The 22,144-nt window shown below is 36.6% G+C and overlaps 1 protein-coding gene across 1 annotated transcript in view; it reads right to left on the bottom strand.

The window, feature by feature from the left end:
- Positions 1-8,113: 8,113 nt before the first annotated feature.
- Positions 8,114-22,144, bottom strand: part of NFATC1 (nuclear factor of activated T cells 1) — a 120,120-nt gene continuing 106,089 nt past the window's right edge. The window contains exon 10 of the mRNA XM_015815924.1: positions 8,114-9,940. Within this exon, the coding sequence (XP_015671410.1) occupies positions 9,938-9,940 (3 nt within the window). The 3' untranslated portion in view covers positions 8,114-9,937. The remainder of the gene's footprint in view (positions 9,941-22,144) is intronic.

Raw genomic sequence — 22,144 nt, 5'->3', positions numbered from 1 at the left:
ATCATGATTATGATAAACTGCTGGGAGCTTCTGACACATGCCTATACCATTTCGGACAAATGGCTGTCCAGTCTCTTCTTAAATACTTCCAGTGTTGGAGCAGGTTTCTGGAGGCAGGTTGTTCCACTGGTTAATTGTTCTAATGGTCAGGAAGTTTCTCCTTAGTTCTAGGTTGCTTCTCTCCTTGATTAGTTTCCACCCGTTGCTTCTTGTCCTGCCTTCAGGCGCTTTGGAGAATAGCTTGACTCCCTCTTCTTTGTGGCAGTCCCTGAGATATTGGAACACTACTAGCATGTCCCCCCTCATCCTTCTCTTCATTAGCACCAGCTTAGCACTGTGACTGAACCATGGGTAAGTTTAATTTTAATTATTCTAAGATAGTTGAAAACAACCTAATTTTATAATTCATGCTCCATATTAAAAAAGATTTGAAAACTTCTAATCTTCTCATTGCAGCTGTGATAGGAAAGTGTGCAATTTCAAATGTTTGGCTTACCTTTGTCAGCCATATTGACGAAGTGTAATATGCTCTTTTGAAATTATAACTATATTGTGACTCCAGGTGAAGCCCAAATTCCAGCAGCTGCTCAGGGGCTTTGGGTGACCTGGAAGAGTTCTTACTCCATGCGCATCAAAATAGTTGATTAGCTGCTCCTGGACTACTAATCCAGGGTCCCCTCAATTTGTGTTAAAGCCTTTCTACTTAGGTGGGCAACTTCAGAGTAGGTTGTGGGCAGTCCCTAGGCTGCCTAGCCTGGAAGCTCTTTGGCCAGCACTGGGAGAAAAGGTGAAGAGGTTCCTTCTCCTGCAGGAGTGGTTTGACCTGACTCATTTTGTTAAGGACATAGGTCGTCTCAGGGCCCGGATCATTCCATCAAAACAAATTTCTGTCGCTTCACATACATCTAACAAGAATCTAAACCGATGGATATATTTCCACCACGACCACCTCCACCACCCTAATCGGTGACTGTCAAACAGTCTGTCTTCTCCATAAGCCAATCAGCCCTCAGTCCAGCTGACCAGTGAGAGCCCACATTGGCAAACTGAGAACTTTACCATTGCTATCCTTGTCATTTAACTTCAGAGGCGGTGGAAGGGCTGGGAAGGAGGATGAGATGAGAATTCCTCCTAATGAGAAAATGCTTGACTTGCATTTTCAGTATTAATGTTATAAAACTCTTTTTGCAACAATTCTTTGTTTGACACAATTAACCTGCAATAAAAATCCGCTCGCTCAACTGCAAGAGATCTTGTAAGAATACAAGCGTATTGCTCTTATGGAAGAAAGAATGGCATAGGAAGGAAGGAAGGAAGGAAGGAAGGAAGGAAGGAGGGAGGGAGGGAGGGAGGGAAGGGTTCACTGAAAAAACAGTGACACACATGTGTGTGTGCCTGTGTATACTATACAAAAAATCCATTTTTATTCAATGTAAGAATCATTCTTGGAGCCTGACTATCACCAGTATGCATGAGTAGCAAGCTTTACATATCTGTGTTCATTTACTCTGCAGTAAACTGTCATGTGTTTCAGAGAGGATAAGCATGAATTTATTACTTCTGACACTTTTATTTAAAAGGCACTGGACAGTCAGTGGATTTCATGGATCTCCAACTCCCATAAAGTTCTGTCAAGCACGGCCACTGGTCAAGGGTCATGTCAGTTTTGAATATTGCTTTTTTATGCATGTGCAGTTTAAAATATAAAAATTGTATGTCCTAATTCTATACAGTCTGGACCAGGGGTAGGCAACCTTGGCTCTTTTATGACTCGTGGACTTCAACTCCCATGCTGGCTCAGGAATTCTGGGAATTGAAGTCCTCGAGTCATAAAAGAACCAAGGTTGCCTACCCCTGGTCTGGACAATCAGTCTGGGCAATCATATATATGACAAAACAGTGATCTGGCCACTAGAAGTCCAAATGGAATATTTCTTATTACGTGATCTTGAAAATGTACATAGTGCTCTGAATTTCAGCTTGCCAATGTAAGAGCAGGAAGATGTTACAAACAATAGTGAAGCAAAATTTTCTTCTGCCATTCCCTTCCCTTATTTTGGCGACTTTATTATAGATTCTTAGGATTCTCTTACTTTTAAAATTGCAAGAAGCAGGAACCCCCACTCTTTCTTACCCTTATCTATTCTTCCTCTTATACCTTCAGTATCCTTTTTGCCACTGTATCATTTTATCTCCAGCCATCTGGAGCCTCCCTGGCTTCACACCTTCCATTTAGAATCAATGGGAAGATATCATAAGGAAATAGCCTGTTATCTTGTGTGGGGCTTTTTCAAAATTGTGGACAATCAGGGCTGCAAAGAAATAAGAAAAAAAGCAACAGCTGCAGCCACTATATTTCTTCTTGTAACAAATTGACAAATCTTGCCTAAAGAAATTCTTAAATAAATTCTGAAGTGAATTGAGCAACTAATTCCCATTCTCAGAGGGGAAAACATTCAAAGAAGTGCAGGTATTTTGGTATTTTATATTTCTTTCTTTCAAATTTACAATGCTATTCCAACAGCTATTTCTTCCGTGCACAAACCTAGCTTGTATAAGAATTACAGTGTTATAAAGTTTTGTAACCAGCATGCAACAATAATGCTATTTTTTAAGACCATGATGCATATGAAAATTAGGACCAAATAACGTTTCATGTAAACATATAGGGAAGTCAGTGACAAATCTGGTGCTATTCCAAGGATCTCCAGGTTCCATCTGGACGTACAAAAGTACAAAAAGTAAATCTGGATATAGGATGGCTTTAATTTTGATCCAAATAGATCAGCCACATTAGCGAGATAAACTTCAGGTTGATATGATAAATAACCATCCCTCTTTGTTCTTTGTCACCTTTAGAAAAATGATTAACATTAAATTTTACAGTTATGCTGTAACTCAATTCCTGTGTTGAAGTGCGTCAGCCGAAAATGGATGGAATGTTTATTATTCCTAAATCTTGTGATACAGGGTGTGTGGAAAACGGAAAGGGAAATGTTAAGGTTTTAGGTCAATTACCAGACCTATAGGTAGCTACCCTTTGTTAAAGACAAATAATTTAGATCTTTTAAATACAACCAGTCTCATATATTGTTTGATTTTATAAAATGAAGATATCCCCATTAATGATTGGGTCTTAAAAATATTTTTTTTTCTTTCTTGCTCGATTGTTCAGCTTTTCTTTGAGAGAGTAAGTATGTTAGGCATAAGGGACATTTCAGCTTGGATCGTGCTTATTTAACATTGTCTCATACATGTAAAACTTTATATCTGTTCTTATACATTAGCACCCAACAGGTAAAATAAATGGAAATATTTTGTAAAAAAATATAGTATGAGTCTTCAATCAATGATGTTCTTTTAAATGATAGAAATAGTTCTTAGATGGCATTAGAAAGGATTGGTTTGTATTTCAATGTTTCTTTAAAGAATTTCTTTTTCTATGTGTATCCTTTGAAAAAAATGATAGCGCAATATATTATTATAGATCCGGGATGTCCAATCTTGTCAACTTTAAGACTTGTGGACTTCAATTCCCAGAATTTCCCAGCCAACAAATTTGCCAAGGTTGGACACCCGTTATAGATGCTAACAGTTCAGTATGGAATTATATAGACATTATTTAAACTCCAATATGTTATTACTTACTGTATATAAGCAAACTTGAGATATATAAGACTTGTGGCCCAAGGGTAGCACAACTTCAACCCACCTGGTTTTACCCACTTTAATAGTGGCTATATATTTTAAGGCTTAGTCTGTATCTTCAACTAGAATGTTAATTAGTCAGTGTTGATTAAAGTAATTCAAATCCTGAAATGAAAAAAAAATCTCTGTTCCAATATAGTTACATTCAGGAGACACGCCAAATATTTAAACTAACAGTAATAATCTATTTAAAATTGTTATGGTGCCATTCATTATTGATGCTGTGTACTCTGGTAATAGTTCTCCAAAACCTGAAGGTTTTTTACAGCCCTGTTATCTGAGGCACTCCAATTGAATTAAGGACCTTATTTTTGCTATGTATTCTACTTTATGTAAAAGGTATTTAGAGCTATTTGGGTATTCCAAAATATGCTCTTGGGTGTGTTCCTTTTCCCACTGATATTACATCCCCCGATCGTGCAGAATATAGCTTATGTAATGAATTTTTGTCAGCTGGATCTTGACATAATTTTATTAATGGGACTGGCTGCACTGAAGCGCTTTAAAACGCAGAGATCATTAGCAAAATTTCAAGGCCCAGGGAATTTTTGTCCTAGAATGATAGAGAAACAATGAAGTTAATTTACAAAGCCTGAAAGTCCTGATCATGAGAAATGTCTGAATGTAGCTGCTCAACCAACAGCATTTCCTATCACTAGTTTGTCCTTACTGCTCACTTTTGTGTTGCATGAACATCACGTGGGACGCAACTCTGAGGAACAGCTAGTGTGTCCAGCTGTGTATTTGTACTGGTTGAATGTATATTTATCTCTTAGCAGTAGGGTCAAAACTAGGATTTTTGTTCGCCTTACAAGGCATTATTCAGGATGTGAAACACACTAAATAGGTGGGAGTGACTTGAACATGTTGCAATTGGTGCTGGTGATACATGATTCTGTGAATCAGCGAACACCTAGAGGCAAACAAAATCACTACTAAAAGCCAACATGGGTTTGTCAAAAACAGATCATGCCAGACAAACCTTATTGCATTCTTTGACCAAGTGACAAAAATAGTGGATCAGAGGAATGCTGTGGATATAATTTACTTGGACTTCAGTAAGGCATTTGATAAAGTAGATCACAACCTACTACTCGATAAGATAGAAAAAAGTGGGTTAGACAGCATCACCACCAGATGGATTCGTAGCTGGCTGACCGGCCGTACTCAGCGTGTGGTCCTCTACATCTACATCGAGGGAAGTGTGTAGTGGGGTGCCCCAGGGCTCTGTTCTAGGCCCAGTGCTCTTCAACATCTTCATCAACGATTTGGACGAGGGGATAGATGGGGAATTCATCAAATTTGCGGATGACACCAAGCTGGCAGGAATAGCCAACACTCCAGAAGACAGGCTTAAGATACTGGAGGACCTGGACAGACTTGAATACTGGGCGCTATCTAACAAAATGAAATTTAATGGTGAAAAAAAGTAAGGTTCTACATTTAGGAAAGAAAAACCAAATGTACAGGTATAGTATAGGTGGTACCTTGCTCAATAGTAGTAACTGTGAGAGGGAGTCCTAGTGGACAATCACTTAAATATGAGCCAGCAGTGTGCTGCAGCTGTCAAAAAAGCCAACTCAGTGCTGGGCTGCATTAACAGAGGGATAGAATCAAGATCACGCGAAGTATTAATACCACTTTACAATGCCTTGGTAAGACCACACTTGGAATACTGCATCAGTTTTGGTCACCACAATGTAAAAAAGATGCTGTACTCTAGAAAGAGTACAGAAAAGAGCAACAAAGATGATTAGGGGACTGGAGGCTAAAACATATGAGGAACGGTTGCTGGAATTGGGTATGTCTAGTTTAACGAAGAGAAGGACGAGGGGGGACATGATAGCAGTGTTCCAATATCTCAGGGGCTGCCACAAAGAAGAGGGAATCAAGCTATTTTCCAAAGCGCCTGGAGGCAGGACAAGAAGCAACGGATGGAAACTAATCAAGGAGAGAAGCAACCTAGAACTAAGGAGAAACTTCCTGACAGTTAGAACAATTAACCAATGGAACAAACTGCATCCAGAAGCGGTGAATGTTCCAATACTGGAAGTTTTTAAGAAGAGACTGGACAGCTATCTGTCCAAAATGGTGTAGGGTTTCTTGCCTGAGCAGGGGGTTGGACTCGATGACCTCCAAGGTCCCTTCCAACTGTATTATTATTATTATTATTATTATTATTATTATTATTATTATTATTATTATTATTATTATTATTATTATTAAAACAAAGCAGAGATAGCCACTTTTTTGAAGACCGCCTTTGGGGAGCACAGTGAGTGTGAAAACGTATCGTGCATATCAGCATTCCAGTGTTTAAAATAAACTTCCTATTATTCCCCTTGGGGAAATTCTTTTTAATTTTAATTATTTAGGTTTAATGCTATAGATTTAATGAGATACCTGACTTCAACATAGGACATTTTGGCTGTGGGGTCAGAGAAAATGACTGGTTCACTAATTCTGGGGGAAAAAAATCAAGAAAGGAAATTTGTAGGTTTTCATGTGGTCCTGGACAGGCAAAATGCTTGTCCCTAGTATAAAACGCCAATATGGAAACAATCTACAACTTTTGCCAGAAAGAAAATTTGAGAAGTTAGTGCATTTTGCTTTTCTTAAATAAGGTGGCCTGCAAAAACCCACAAGGCCATAAGAAGGCAGCGAAGTGTTAGCATTGTCTGTATCAATTTCCTCCTATCTAGTGGTTATGTAGATTTTTGCAGCCCAAATTTGGTAATTCAGCCTCGAGAAATAAGTAACTGGGCACTAATGGAGGCAGTAGAATAAAATAAGGAACTGGCCAGTAGAGTTTATCTCATATGCATGTATTATTTTCATGGCAGTGTTCAATTTTTGACCTTGTTCCTACCTCATTTTGTTCATATGGTATTCATTCATTCTTCAAACTAACCAGAAATTAAGTGCAAAATTCCCAATAGAGCAGAATTTCAGATATCAGTTTTTATTCATAAATGATATAACAAGAGATGCATTGTGTTTTAGAATGAGACTTGGAAGTAATGAATCTGCAAAGTAGCTTAAAAGAATAAAAAACAATGGCAAAGAAAGAAGTCTGACATTGTGTGAACAAGGTATTTGATTTTGTTGAAAATCAAACATTCTAGTGTGATTTTTGTTGAAAATCAAACATTGTGCTTGTGTGGTCGGGACCTCACCCAACATATTAAGAATCAAAAGTTGTTTGGCAATCAATTTACCTTTTTTAAAAAGTAAGAGAACGGAACATCTGAGAATTACAATAGATATCCATTTATTTCTTGGCAACTACATTTTTTAAATGTAGAAACATGAAAACAAACCAGTTCTGTTGGCAAGCTATTTCCAAAACCTTGTAGCTCTGTACAAGTTTTTTTTTCTGTTAATGAATGAATAGAAGTTATGTGGAAATAGTTCTATATGACTTTTTAAATGATTTTTTTGTAGTGGACTGAAAATAATTAAAAAAATAGAAGTGCCTGCAGTATGGAGAAAATAGTTACTTAGAGAGCTAAACACAGCTAGTCAACTTACAATCATAAGTGAGCCCAAAATTTATGTTGCTAAGTGAGGCAGGTAAGTGAGTTGTGCCTCATTTTATGACCTTTTTTGCTACAGTTGTTAAGCAAATCACTGCAGCTGTTAAGAGATTCTGGCTTCCCCTCTTGACTTTGTTTGTGAGAAGTCAGCTGGAAGCTTACAAATAGCAATCACATGACCCTGGGACAGTTTAACTATCATAAATACAGTATATGCCAGTTGCCAAGTGCCCGAATTTTGATCACGTGACCATGGGGATGCTGCAATGATCATAAGTATGAAAACTGGTCATAAGTCACTGTTTTCAGCGCTGTTGTAATTTTAAATGATCACTTTCACAAATGGTTATAAGTCAAGGACTACTTGTAGGCAGTTGGATCTAGTGGTTAAGGCACCAGGCTAGAAAGCAGGATATCATGAGTTCTAATTCCACCTCAGCCATGAAAACCAGCTTGGTGACTTTGGGCCAGTCACTTTCATTCAGCCTAACTCAGGGGTAGGCAACCTTGGCTCTTTTATGACTTGTGGACTTCAATTCCCAGAATTCCTGAGCCAGCATGGCTCAGCTTGGAAACCTCTCCCTTTCCCCTCAGCGTGGCTAGCTCAGGAATTCTGGGAGTTGAAGTCCACAAGTCATAAAAGAGCCGAGGTTGCCTACCCCTGGCCTAACTCACCTCACAGGGTTGTGGTTGTATGGAAAAATAGGAGGAGGAAGATGTGTTGGATATGTTTTCTGCTGGATGTGTTATTTGTAAAAATAATAAAGGCAGGATACAATAAATAAAAAAAATCAATGTAGCATGTAACAACATAATTCTTTCATGAAATATTCTGACCCAGAAATAAAAAAAGAGCACCCCAGGAGTAGCTTTCTGCAGAAAGTTGTGCTTTATTGGATTTTTTTCCAGCTACAAGTTTAGCTGTAGCTATACATGATATCACATTTAGAAGTTATGCATGCATCCCCCTCAAAGCTAAGTACAAGATAAATGGTTTGCTAAACAGTTGCAAAATCAGCCAACTAACATAATATTTACATACAGCCATATTATATCCTTATACTTTCACAGTAATGTGCAAATGTTACAAATATGGCTTTTTTTTTCTAAAAAAGGAAGTAAGACATAATTGTACAGATTATGTAATATTTCTAAATAGTTAGGACTGTTTCACCTTTTTGTGAAACCGGTTGAGTTTCCATTAACTGTACAGTGCACTTAGTTGCCACTTCTATTCCTGTGGCACAGGTCACACGTATTTCCTAAGGCACAATATTAATGTTAAGATGCTTTAAAAATGAAGCCATGCTTTTTCCATATATGTGAATGAATATACTAGCTACATGTAACATGGTTGTACAAAATACAATGCTAAACACTATATTACTTGCTTAAGTTTATTTGTATCTATTAACATGAAACTACTGTATTCCGAAATCATAATATACAGGGCTGCATATTAAAACATTTGTTTTTGGTAATATTTGTTGTACATTTAGCAGAGAGTTATAAGGCTTCAGTGGAATAATCATCTTATAACTGAACAAATATTTTACATTCTTCAGTAGCGGTATTTACAATTGCTTTAACCCATTCTTTGTCATTTGGGAATTTATGCATATTTGATACACATCCTTCTCCATTGTCTAAAGTGCTTGCTTATCAGCGTGAGACAAAAAAAAAATCAGAACTACCTAAAACAAAACAACTTCACAAAAACAAAAACGGCATTTCTTGGGATCTGGACTGCATTCCTAGAAGCAGAAATTATTGCTAAATTCAAAACTTTCAAAAGGCAACTAAATATACTAAACATATTATGTTTGTGTATGTGTACACACACACGCGTATACGCACAATATGCATGCGTATATGCTAGGTCGCTACATGCATATACATCAATCAGTTGAGCAAAAGTTAGATTTCTTCAAATGTTTTTTGTCCATCAACCTTAATATTTTGTGCTGCTCAGTTACCTTGTGCTATGCTGAAACCAAAGAGAAGTCAATATATTGACAAGCTAGTATTACTAATTGTTCTACAATACCTAAGGAAAGAAATGAGAATGGCTGAAAATGTACAGCTGAGATGAGAATTTTGGTTTAAAAATGCACCATGAATAAGGCAGCAGGATGTCAAATACAGTTCAAGAGAGAAAATTGGAAGAAAAAAAACCTGGAATTCAGACACATTAGTTTACTTTCAATAGGGTTCCTCTATCTATACCAATTGACAGTTTCTGTGCCGAGAAACACTTTGGATGGCAACGACTTCAACACTGCCAATACAATTCCCTGATGCCACAAACTAACAAAATAAGGCACTTCCAGGGTTGTTGTCCAGTAGAGCCCGAAAGAAACAAAATCAGTTTTTGAGATTGGTTATCAGTTTTATCACATTTCCTATTTTAACCATAAAAATACTCCACACTGTATTCATTTCCTCCATTTTCCTTGAGATGATTTTTAAAAGGAGGCATTTCTTAGCTGAAGTCAACCAGTTCCTTTATATATATATATGCATAGACAAAGAGAAGAGGTAATTGTCAGCTCCAAACAGTCAACAAAATGGAAGACTAGAATGGTACCGGGGATTATCTTCCAATTATTTGATGTGGATATCTCAGCTAAACTTGTAGCTGACCAATTGTTAGTGGACATGGGTGCTGGAAAGATCATTCCTTATTATCTCATTTACTGCAAAAGAAAGAGAGAGAGAGAGAAAACAGAATTAGAGATCATTTGGTTACATTCTTCCAGCACTCTCTTGTGCTAAAGTAACATCCAAGGGCATTTCAGACTAACTGGCATAAGGAAGCAACAGATATCAAGTGATAAGTGATATAAGTGATAACATTGACCCAAACAGTCATGCTAACTTGTATGCAAAATCAGGGATCCCATTAGAAAAGGACTTGGGTCTTGGCTATAATGCATTCATTACATTATTGTTTACAGAAAAAAAAAATTAGGGATGTTTCTGAACACAAATATTATATCACACTTTCTATATAAACACTCATGTGCTGCAAATAAACTGCCAAGTTTGCAAGCGTAGCATCCAAAACTATAGGGTGCAATCCTGAATCCTTGAATATTCTGAGATTCCTTAGGTGGGATTCCATAGGCTGATATATCCACAGTAGAACTGATGAAAGAGGGAGGGAAGGAAGGAACTGAAAGTGGTGTTTTTGCTTTATCAAAAATGGTATTTACAAAATGCATAAATTTTCCTTAATGGTCAACTGCACGTGCATACGCTAAAAAAAAAAATCCATCAGGAGTATTTCTATCTATACAATACTTTGAGAGAAAGTAGTAATAACAGCATAACCTGCATGGATTGATAGCACAATATTATTGTTGCTTGTGGGTCTTTTTCTCCTCCTCTCGGGCTGCGTAGTTTCCCACACTCTGGTTATGTCCATTTAGCACTTGTGATTTTTGGCAAATGAACAGGAAATGACTGAACCTGGCAAAGGCCATCAACAGTGAGCTGCACAACATCCCTCTTTTTTCATCTCTTGGCGGCCCCTGCCATGACTTGATTGACACTGAGATAGGCAAAATGTCATCAGTACTGCTGTCACCACTTTGTAGCTTTCCTAACATCCCAGGGAAGGGGAAACACATGCCCACGTCATGGAACCATCCTGGGAAAGCCCATATTTCCCTTTGCTTGAAAGCTGTTGATCGTTCCTGTCCAGATAATTCCATGTGTTTATGCAAGAGGACTGCAGATTTGCACTGTTGAACTTTTCTTAAAAGCATGTGAGATCGGTTTAGTATTTTTCATAGAAAGGACTTAAATCACAAATTCCAGACTGCCAATGAGAGAACAGATACTGAGGAAAGGAATCTGCCATTTTATTTATAAACTCCTCAAAAACCTTGCACCAGAGGTGTCTTACCTACTTACTTACAAAGAGTTTCTCAACCTTGACAAGTTTAAGATGTCCCAGAATTCCCAAGCTAGGGAGTTGACATCCACACATCTTAAAGTTGCCATGGTTGAGTAACAGAGCTTTACACCAACAAAGCAGTTTGCAGCAAAATTTATAGTAACCTGCATGAACTCCAAAAAGGTACTGCAGCTCTAAACTAAGCTGGGCTGGATGACTGGAGAAATGAGCTGTGCCTGATTAGTTCTGCTGTTCCATACTTAATTTGAACAACTGGTGGATCTGACTGGCCACACAAGTTGCCTTATTAGACCCAATATGACCTGCAGTGTGTTTCCTGCATCTCCACCTAGTCTGATTCTTAGCCTGGTCTTGGCTCTGCCATCCACCTCTTAAACATTGGATCTCTATCAGCTTGTGTCAAAACTAGACTCCCAATAGTGGTGTATTTGCATATCTGACCGAGATCTGATACCTTAGAAAATTATAACGTGACAAAATTATAACATGGCAGACAATCTAGTGAAAAAAACCCATAGACTCTCTCTCTCTCTCTCACACACACATATACATGGAATATGCTGGACCTTTGAGAAATGTTAATAGAAACTATATTTTATGCAAACACAAACATAACCGCCTGCATTATGTACAGGTCCAGTCCATGTGTCATCAGTACTCCAAAGACGCAGAAGAGCTGGAAAGAAAGGAGTAGTTTAGTAGGTAAGTATGCTATAGTAAACACAGTTGCTAACAGAAGTGAATTAGGGGAAAACTGAACAAAACCAGGAAAATCCCTGACTGTTCACAATCAATTTTCCAACACATTATACCAACACCAGTAATATGAGAATGAAGAATATGTAATGCAGATGCACTAAATTGACTTTTAGCCTAGCTTCGTTTATTTACAATGGGAAGGTTCCTTTTCATAACAAAAGGAATATTTCATCAATTAGGCTTAAGAAAACATAAATCTGGCATATGATACAGATATCTGTCAAACTCTTTCTCCATCAAATCTGAAAAGTCTGTATGTCTGTCAGGAAAGAGAGTCAATTCCTTCTCCATGGTGCTGGTTACATTAGGGGCAAGGGCCACAAACTAACCAGCAGTTAATATTCGTCTTTAACACTCCTGGAATAGAATTGGAAACTGTAAGGACAGATCTCAGTGTCCTTCACCAGTAAAGGCAGCTGGGAGGAAATGTTTTATTTCCAGTGCTTGTTTCATTATCTTGCCTGCTGTGAAATCCTATTAGTGTATGGCTCATTCTACCTACTCCTACAGAAATCATTTAAGCCCAATTCCACATGGAAGGAATTGATGTTTTATATCCACTACACGCTACTACTGCCATTCCATAAACTGAGGCACTGTGGGCTCCTCCAACAAGGAGGAATCCATAAGTTTCCATGCCAAACAAATTAAAAAAGTGAGAATTATCTCCCTATATGTGATGAAGCTTTGACTTGTGAACCCTAGCCAACCAAAGTATTTATCTGTCACTGGGAACAGAACCATCTTTTCCATGTCTACTTGGAAGCAGGGTTTCCTGCATCCATTACAGCTTAGTTCCAAGTAAATGAGGATAAAATTGCTGGGACAACAAATCCCTGTTGATGCACACTATGCACCAGAGCTCTGTGGGCAACTGATAGAACAACACACAAGCATCGATAAAAATGTGGTTTTAAATTCATTCCCTCAGGAAGTGTCTGAAACTGAAAAGAAATTTCATGTGAAATTTTATGGAGAGTTTTTAGGAACTAAATCTAACTGAGTTATTCCCAGGTAAGGACGTGTGTAGCATTGTAATTCATGTCAAGTTGAAAATGAAGTATTTTAGTGTCTGTTTTCTGGTACATTTCCAGTGGATCCAAAATCACAGGATAAGACATCATTGTCTTTATTCATTTTATTAATGACACTATTTATGGAATGTAGACTATGAGTCCTGACCCATTTATTTGATATTTATTTTGGTTACTTTATTTTGAAATACAGGATTATTTTATTTCTGAAACATTGGATTCCAACTGCTAGAAATATAAGGTTCTAGTACCTATTTGGCTCATAAACCTTCCTACATACATTCTTCCATTGATGACTTCTCTTCCCATTTGGAGACAAATGTGATAATTATATCTTTTTGGGAATAAGATGTTTTTCTATGTAGGTTAATTAGGTCGATGTTGATTTTTCAAATGAGCTAAGAAAGATAAGTGAAAAGTTGAAAATCATACCGTACATTTATGACCAAAGTCTAGAAGTTTTAATGTGTAGTAGTTGTGATGCAATCATATACAGTATATATGTGTAAACTCAGCAACAAATTAATTCAATGGGCCTTATTTTAAGTAAGTGGATATAACATTGTAGCCTAGAATATTCCTATTGCACCCTAGAATATTCCTATAGGTGACCAGTTCTTCCTAGTAATGCTTTGCATACTTTTAAAAAATATGTATTATCTGATAAAATTATCAAGTTAACACCCCCAGTTTCCCAAAACATTTTCCAATTTTACAATGTGGAAGTTTCCATAGTCATGCTCACTTTTCCACTGACATCATATTTTTTTTTTAAAAAGTGAGCATAAAGTTTAAGAATGAGCACAAAAAAGTCACAAGAATGAAAGAGAAGTACTTTATCATGTGGTCACATTACCTGCCAAAGGCCTCAAAAAGGAACTTTTCTGTTGCTCAACACATAAGAGGCCACTGCAACAGGATGTGGCAAGCTGTTACACTACAGTTCACAAAGAGGGTTTTTAAATGTCTTTTATTTAACATTGAAAAAAAAATATTTTCATTAAATTCTAGTTTTTTTTCCTTTCCCTTTTTTTACCTTAGAGCAGATCTAATATATTTATAAAATTAACACAATAAAGTTTCAAATGCTATGATTCTAAAAGCAAAATATAAAAATATAAACTATTTTTAAAATCATCTCTCCTTTCCAGAAAACCAAATTGAACACCTTTTAGCAGCTGGGAAGCACTGTGTTATTTCTAATAATATAAAGCCTTATGTATATATCATCTTGATCCCAATGGAAACCTATCAAACTTTTTATTAATTACAATATTGTTAAATTATGCATTATATATATCAAATTATATCTTTTTCACTTAAAAGGTCCAGGTTTTCCTAAAATAATCTGAACCAGATTTATGGCAATGAAATTGATTTCAAACCAAAGGAGATATAAAACTGTAGATCTATGGTGGTGCATGATTTAATGAGGAAAAAAAAATACAAGTTCAGATTTGCTATGGCTTTACATAATGAGAGTGTAAGTTAAAGACTGTGTCATATAAATCTATAAAAGAGTTTAAAGTACATACTACAAAAAAGATGAACCTGAAATTTTATAACTCAAGATTAATGTTCCTATTGAAAAACCTGATCCTAGATTTTTTTTCTAGTTTGATTTCAAAAGAATTTAGCAATGCTTAAATTAATCATACAGCATGAGAACTCTAGGAATGATATCACATGCTGTGTTATGTTGTTGTTATATTAATGTTGTTATGCTATGCCAGTGATGGCGAATGTTTTAGAGACTGAGTGCCCAAACTGCAACCCAAAACCCACTTATGCATCGTCGGGTGCTGAGTGGATGTGGCCCCTTGGCTGAGTGTGGCCCATTGGGTGGGCATGACTGCAGTGGTAACGGCAGACTGGGTGGGACTAAAAAGTTCAATCAATCAATTCCAACTTTGCCAGGTCTTTTTTTTCCCGCGAGAAGTTGAAATTAACTGATTGATTGGACCTTTTTTTTTTGTACACGGCGATGGAGGCCTAAAGCGAAAAGCTTTTATAAAACCCAGTGAAGGCCTAGGACTGGGGCGACAGCGCGTGTGCCCACAGAGAGGGCTCTGAGTGCCGCCTCTGGCACCCGTGCCATAGGTTTGCCACCACTGTGCTATGCTATGCTATATTAATATAATATTCAGTTAAAGTTTTCAAAGCTTCTATCTTTTGATTGACAATTAATGAAGAGAGGCTTAAAGAGTGGGATGCTTAGTAGCCTCATTTCTAAGTCAAGTCATTGTGGCTTAGCTAAATCCCATATTAAGGACAAAATGGTCGTATGGCAAAATATTTAGAAACAGCCAGTTCAGATGCATATTACACTCTATTTCAAACTCAGTGCACAACATGTGTTTGCAAATTGCTTCCTGCAGGTCCCCTGTTCTTTACCAAGTAGACATTAAAGCAACTATTATTATAGTTAATTATTATTAATTAACTTAATTATTATTAAGCAACTTTAATCAACATGTATTTTTAAAAACAATCTGATTAGCTGATACAACATGGAAATTACTAAAGTTAAACATCCCATGGGATAACAAGGACTTAGGCTACTGATAAAGGCAAAAAAATATAAGATGGGGGCTTAGGAGAATGTGTATGGAAATGCTCCAATGACAATGCCATGGCCAACATTGTTCCCAAAGAATCTTGAAAACTTGGGGAGCAGATGGATACTTGTTTCTTTCTTGCTTCTAACTAGAAATATTCTAATTGCTTTGCTTTTTAATCCTACAAAGAGACAATTTTAAAAAATATAGCTATCAACCATTTTTAAAAATTATGATATGCTCCAAAGATAGTTAAAATACAGAAGAAGCCTTCACTAGATCATTTCCATTTCAATAACATACAATAAAATGCTCAGCTTTTATCAGGGGAAAGAATAATGTTACCATCTTTACAGGCATTTAAATAAAATGTTCAATAATATCAATCAAATGTTTGGCTAAACTTATATACTTTTGTTTATGCCAGCTGGGTATCCACGGCTTTCGATGGTTCATAATATATTGTAAAACAACTCCCATATAAATAAAATCCTGTTTGATTTTTACAATGCTGACCTATTCTCAGATTATAAAAATAACAACCATGTAAACAAGCATTTGGGTTAGTAAAACACAGAGATCAATCATTACTTGTATTTTGATTTTAATACTTTGCTGGGCCTTTTATAACGTCTGTTGATGATTGTTCGATTTCTCAGTTAAGTAGGTCTAATGTCAGTAAAAGAACCAAAGTAGATATGAATAAATAGAATCAGAGAGTTATAAAGTTGTATTCATTAATAATGACAGAAGTGCATTGTTATAAAACAAAGCGGGTAGAATTAAAAATAAATGCTAAATAACAATAAAAGTGAAAGGCATTTTCACAAGCAATGATTTTTAGTAGAGGAAACATTGTTCAGCATTCAGGAATTCTGGGAGTTGAAGTCCACAGGTCATAAAGTTGCCATAGTGTTACACAATGGGGTAGACCCCTGGTCTATCCCATTAGAATTTACTTTTGGAGGTTGCCATGATTTTAATTTAAATAAATCTCCCACTCTGATCTCCAATGTCAAACACATGTTGAATTTGGCTCACATTATGGTGCCTCAGTGGCTTAGAACAGGGGTCCCCAACCCCCGGTACGTGGACCGGTTCTGGACTGCATGCCAGCAACCGGTCTGCACAAACAAGCAAAGCCACATCTGTGGGATGCAGGCGGCACACCAACCACGCACTCTCCGGTCCGTGGAAAAACCTTTCTCCACGGAACCGGTCCCTGGTGCCCAAACAGTTGGGGACCTCTGGCTTAGAAGATGCTGGAGAAGGTCTATGCTCCAATAGATGGAGTCCTACCACTGCATAAGGAGCTGAGATCCCATTACTTGCCTCAGCTCCTGCCAACCTAACAGTTCGAAAGCATATAAATGCAAATAGGTAATTAGATACTGCTTTGATGGGAAGGTAACAGGGTTCTGTGTTTCGTTGTACACCATGCGCTATGGCATGATGTCATGTTGGCCACATGACCATGCTGGCAACATCTTTGGACAGCGCTGGATCAATTGCTTAAAGAAATGGAGATGAACACCACTCCCTAAAATCAGCTATGACTAGCGAAGTAAAACCGGCAGGGACACCTTTACCTTTATGCAAGGCATTTTTGATCAGCATAAACAACAATGTCTCTAACCATACTGCAAAAAGTATAGTCTGGCTGTCCGTTCACCATAAATGAAAATGCACCACTCTTCTTTTTCACAAGAAAATGTAAAGAGGAACATTACATCATCACAAAAGTGTATTGATGTTGGGAACATCTCTTTCATGGATGAAAAGCCCTTTGAGAAGCAAGCAATATTTAGCCCGAGGTAAGGAGGATGCAACACACTGCATGGGGGATTAACCTAAAAGCTTCAAAATTCAAAACAAAACAAAATGAAACAATGAATCAAGAATAAAATAGGATTACAGAACAGTGGAAAATATAACCACACTTTCCCTTAAAGCACCTGATCTTGTACTACTCCAGGTATTCTGAATTTGCATTAAATCATAATTTGCTTTTATATATTTAATCTCAATTATGCCATTATCACAATCCAAATGAAAGAAGTGATGACAAATAACAGGCTTTAATAAAACATGATCTTCCCACCTGTGAGTGCAGTTTATTACTCATTAATAATGGAAGAGTTTTTCTAATTGAAATAACCCCTTTTCTCCCTAGATAAACTTCATATATCCCAAATGTGGGATAGGAGGATTATGGAATAGATCTCAGATAAGAATTTCAACATGGTATAAACATTTTTTTTTGGGGGGGGGGCTTTGGGGACTTTTGTGATTTGATTCATTTGCTGCACTTGTTTTTTTTTTTTTAATCATGATCAGGTTATTTCTGTTCAGCCATTGAAATTCTTGTGTGATTAAAATCGCACAAAGTTAAGAAGGAAGCCCATCATCTGAGTCTGTCCTCTGGTGACTACTTGTTTCACAGCTGCCCAGACAGCTGCTATGTGTTATTGTATAGTGATAGTACATTGTTGTGCACTGCATAGCTAGACAAGACTTTAAGACTACTTTTTACATAGCTTCATGCCTTTGAGAAGATTTGCAGCAACCAACTTGATTTGTGATTGAGAACCTGGAGCTATCAGGGTCCTAAATTATATGAAAAACCCACTAAAGCAGAAGAACAGTCATTTCATCTCAGCTCTCTTTTCTTCATCGGGGTTTGAAGTGATGCTTCCAAAGGCCAAAGGTACTGGACCACCACATCCCACCCCACGATTCTGCAGCCCAAGTCTAAATCAATGCTTCAGATGCAGTAAACTATGAACTTTTGGTTTTCACATAAAGGAAGAATAGCAAACCTCATATACTGAATTGTGAAAATGGAACACACCTGTAAAGGCACAAAAAACACAATTCTTTTTCCCACTTGCTTCCAACTGTTTGACAAACATGCCAGTGGACGTTCTGTGTTTGATACAAAACTATTTTGAAAGTAGAATTTAAGGTTTCTTAGAATTGTTGGATTTTTAAATAATTGACATTCTGTGGTAAAAATTAAAACCAGATGGAATTAAGTACAGCTCAAATTATGGGCTAAGGACACGTCATCTTATTGCAAACATCTGGTACCAATGATAGATTCACTCCAAACCTTGTTGCATGTAACTTAGACATATCACTTGTCAGCACACACTGTGTACCCATCAGTCCTAGCTCACAATGTTTACAGATTTCTAATCTCATGTATGGTAAAACTCATTTTTGCTATGAACAAATGACATCTTCTCAAGGCCAGATGTCAGCAATATACTGTCTAATTGTATGCAAGTTCAAACGGGACACACACAAAGCGTGTGCATGCAGAATGAGTGGCTGCAGCCTGCTTGCTGTACACATTTTTTTTCTCAATAAACTCTTTCTTCAACCACAATAGCAGCCTGCTCACATAGGGTAATGTTAACCTTTGTTTTAATTTTGCTAAGTAAGAGGAACTGGATTATGAAGAAAGGATGCTTCAGATAATTGCTTCTCAGTCATGTTTCCTACTTTTAATTAATTCTAGGTGTGGGGCTGTCATTTTAGTTGAAGTGGTGGGCAGTATCTCCATACTGTAGAATATACGTCCTTGGCACTAGTCGCCATTCAAAAGTATTTCCTGAATCCTAATATTATATTTGCTATACATATATACCGTTGTTTATAAAGTTCCCTTTAAACCAATTGGACTTTAGTTCCAAAGACTGTGTGTAAAATGACAGAATGATATTTTCCAAAGTATGAAAAGATTAATAAGATAGAGACTCAGGGGCTTCTCCTGTGTATACAGTTGAGGCAACTTGTCACCTCAGCTGGTTCTTTCCGATTTATGGTGCCATAGACCCTTTGGTCCTAATATAAAATTGTTATTAGAATTTAAATAATATTGGTGCTCTAATATCACCTAAATACACGATAAATTAGTTTGGTTTTGGTGTAAATACCTCTGGTACTTCATTATGAAAACTAGACCTTTCCAACGAATTAAGGTTTTACTTAGTTCTGTGAATGCAGATCTCTGTGGTCTTAAATCCTCTGCACTTATTCAAATTTTCCTTTTGACCAGTTAATTAAGGTTATGTGTATCAGATTATACCAATCCTTGCAACACTAGTATTCTCATTTATTATGACATAAATCAGTTAGTCTGAATACATATGTACCCTGTGGATTTGACTGAGAAGTAACTAATACTTAGTAATATGCAGTTACAAGAAACCTTTTTCTATTGCATTTAATATTCTTTTATGAATTGTTATTATGTAGACTGCTAGAAAAGATTATTTCATTATACTTTCATAATCGGTACCTATGTTTGGGCCTCCTTCATAATCAATATTTTGCATAGATTTACCCAGGATTCGTGTTTTTAATGAAATTAGAAATAGATATTATGTATTTCTTTGAATAGTCTCTATGTATCTTGCATTTTGTTAAGGGACTTCCATTAGTATGTCATATGCATTCTATGATACTGAATTATCTTAAAATTCTGAGTATATTTTATTTTTTATCATTTCTTAAACCACCCATCTCCCTTTATTTATTTATATATGCATAAATAATCATTTTTTAAAATATTTATTTATTTATTTCCATTTAGATATCTTTGTGGAGAAAATGTAGTGTTTCATTTGAGTAATTTTGGAACTATTTTATTGAATGTCAGTTTCTCTGGAAGTTGTAAATTACAGCATAAAAGATTGCACAGTACACATATGCCATGATTTGACTGCCAATCAGGGGGGGTGTAGGTTTCTTTCCTTATTTCTTTTTTAATATTTCACCCTGCAAGAGCAATATATTTTCCAGATTACTTCATAACAATGGCAGAGACTGGACTGCAAGAAGAAATGTGCATTTACTGTAGCTTAAGACAATATCAATATTAGCACTATACACAATGCTGGTCATTTAAAATGTAAATAGCAACATGTCTTCTCAGTGGCATCAGTCACTATAGTACAGTGTTTCTCAACCTTGACAATTTTAAGGCATGTGGATTTCAACTCCCAGAATTCCACAGCCAGCAATGCTGGCTGTGGAATTCTGGGAGTTGAAGTCCACATGCCTTAAAATTGTCAAGGTTGAGAAACACTGCATAGTAGAACTTGAAATAACTCAAGGTACCAATGGTTTTCCTTTTGAAATACAGAGAAATTTGTATGGCTTCAACTTTCTCCCCTAAGAAAACAACGAGTTTAAAGTTTAAACAACTTTAACATGTTTAGGTTTTTGGCTTTGCCAATACAAAAACAATATCATTATTTTTAAAGGATGATTTTCAAAAATATTTTATTAATTACCATACATTCTCATTTTTTGCTCAAACTAAAGTAAAATTCTTCCACTATCTTTTTTTAAACTCCCCATTTAGCAAACTGTTATCAAAAGTAGCTTCTATGAAATACTTTCATTCCAACCTATTTTGGAAAGAAAAAAAAAATCCAAGAGGAATGGAAACCTGGCATTAAACTCAACTGGAATGAAGAAGTTTCCACTTTGTAAAGGAAGGGGAAAAGATATAAAAGGGACATTAAAGGTTACAGCTAAGTATGGAGATGGAAGTGAGAAAAAAAAAATTGGATAAAAGCAAAAGTCTTACCACTACCTGCCTGAAGTGGAATCTGGGCCAAACTTTTACTTGTTGCCCTTCTCACATCAAAAAGAGCCAAATTTTGACAGATTGTACTTGAAATCCTTCTTTCAAAAACACAGATTACTTTGAATTTCTCTTAAAGAGATTCTATCCCGTGAAAACAGGGCAAATTGCTAGCAGGCCAGATGAAGAGTGGACAATCACTTTCTCCATGGAGGCTTTAACCTTTTACTCATGGGATTAGATCCCTTTTAGATCCCTTTAATGATTTCTTCCAACCATTTACTGAAATAACTTTGTAGCACTGGGAGCCTGGGAATCCTAGAAAGCAATCTTAAATCTATGAAATAATTGAAGTGTAGTTTTAGTGAGCTCTTCAGTTCAGTTCTGATTTTTATTACAATGTCAACAAGTGTTTAATTTGTTTTAAAGTTGAGGTTCTTAAATCGGAGTGATATACAGTAGTTTACAGCTTGCTGGCAAGGACCACTACAGGGGAAAAAAATAATAATAAAAGAGTACATAAAGAGTGTTCTGAGTTTGACATTATAAAACAGGGAGCCAAGCCAAAAGCAGCAGTGCTCTCCCAGCCTCTGGCCGACTCTGGGGCCTGTTCATGCAATGACCAATTTCATCTCTTAACCAATTTCATCTGGAGACTATAATTAAAAGAAATATTTTAATCGGTAATTCCCTTCCCCCCCAAATAAACATTTACAGATGTTAACTAGTGAGGCAATTCTCTAAGTGGTAGTGCTGTTACACCACTGCTATTAATTTCAGGAGATCCAGTTCAAATTTATAAAGGATTTTTCTGCACTTTGGGTTCCTAATTACTAATGGTGATAAGGCCCATTTCTTATCTAACAGCATTGTGGTATCACACAAGCGTGAGGAACAGAACTGAGAATTTTATACAAGCACCCGACGTCAAATGCATTTTTTTTTTTAAACTGGCCGATTTCAAAATTACAGCCAATTGCTATATTCTCAGGCAGGCATTAAGAATTAAGATATTCCATCCTTACCCT

The sequence above is a fragment of the Protobothrops mucrosquamatus genome, unplaced genomic scaffold (genome assembly GCF_001527695.2).
Source record: "Protobothrops mucrosquamatus isolate PMUCROS unplaced genomic scaffold, P.Mucros_1.0 scaffold386, whole genome shotgun sequence".
Classification (NCBI taxonomy): Eukaryota; Metazoa; Chordata; class Lepidosauria; order Squamata; family Viperidae; genus Protobothrops; species Protobothrops mucrosquamatus.
This window is presented reverse-complemented; position numbering and strand designations above follow the sequence as displayed.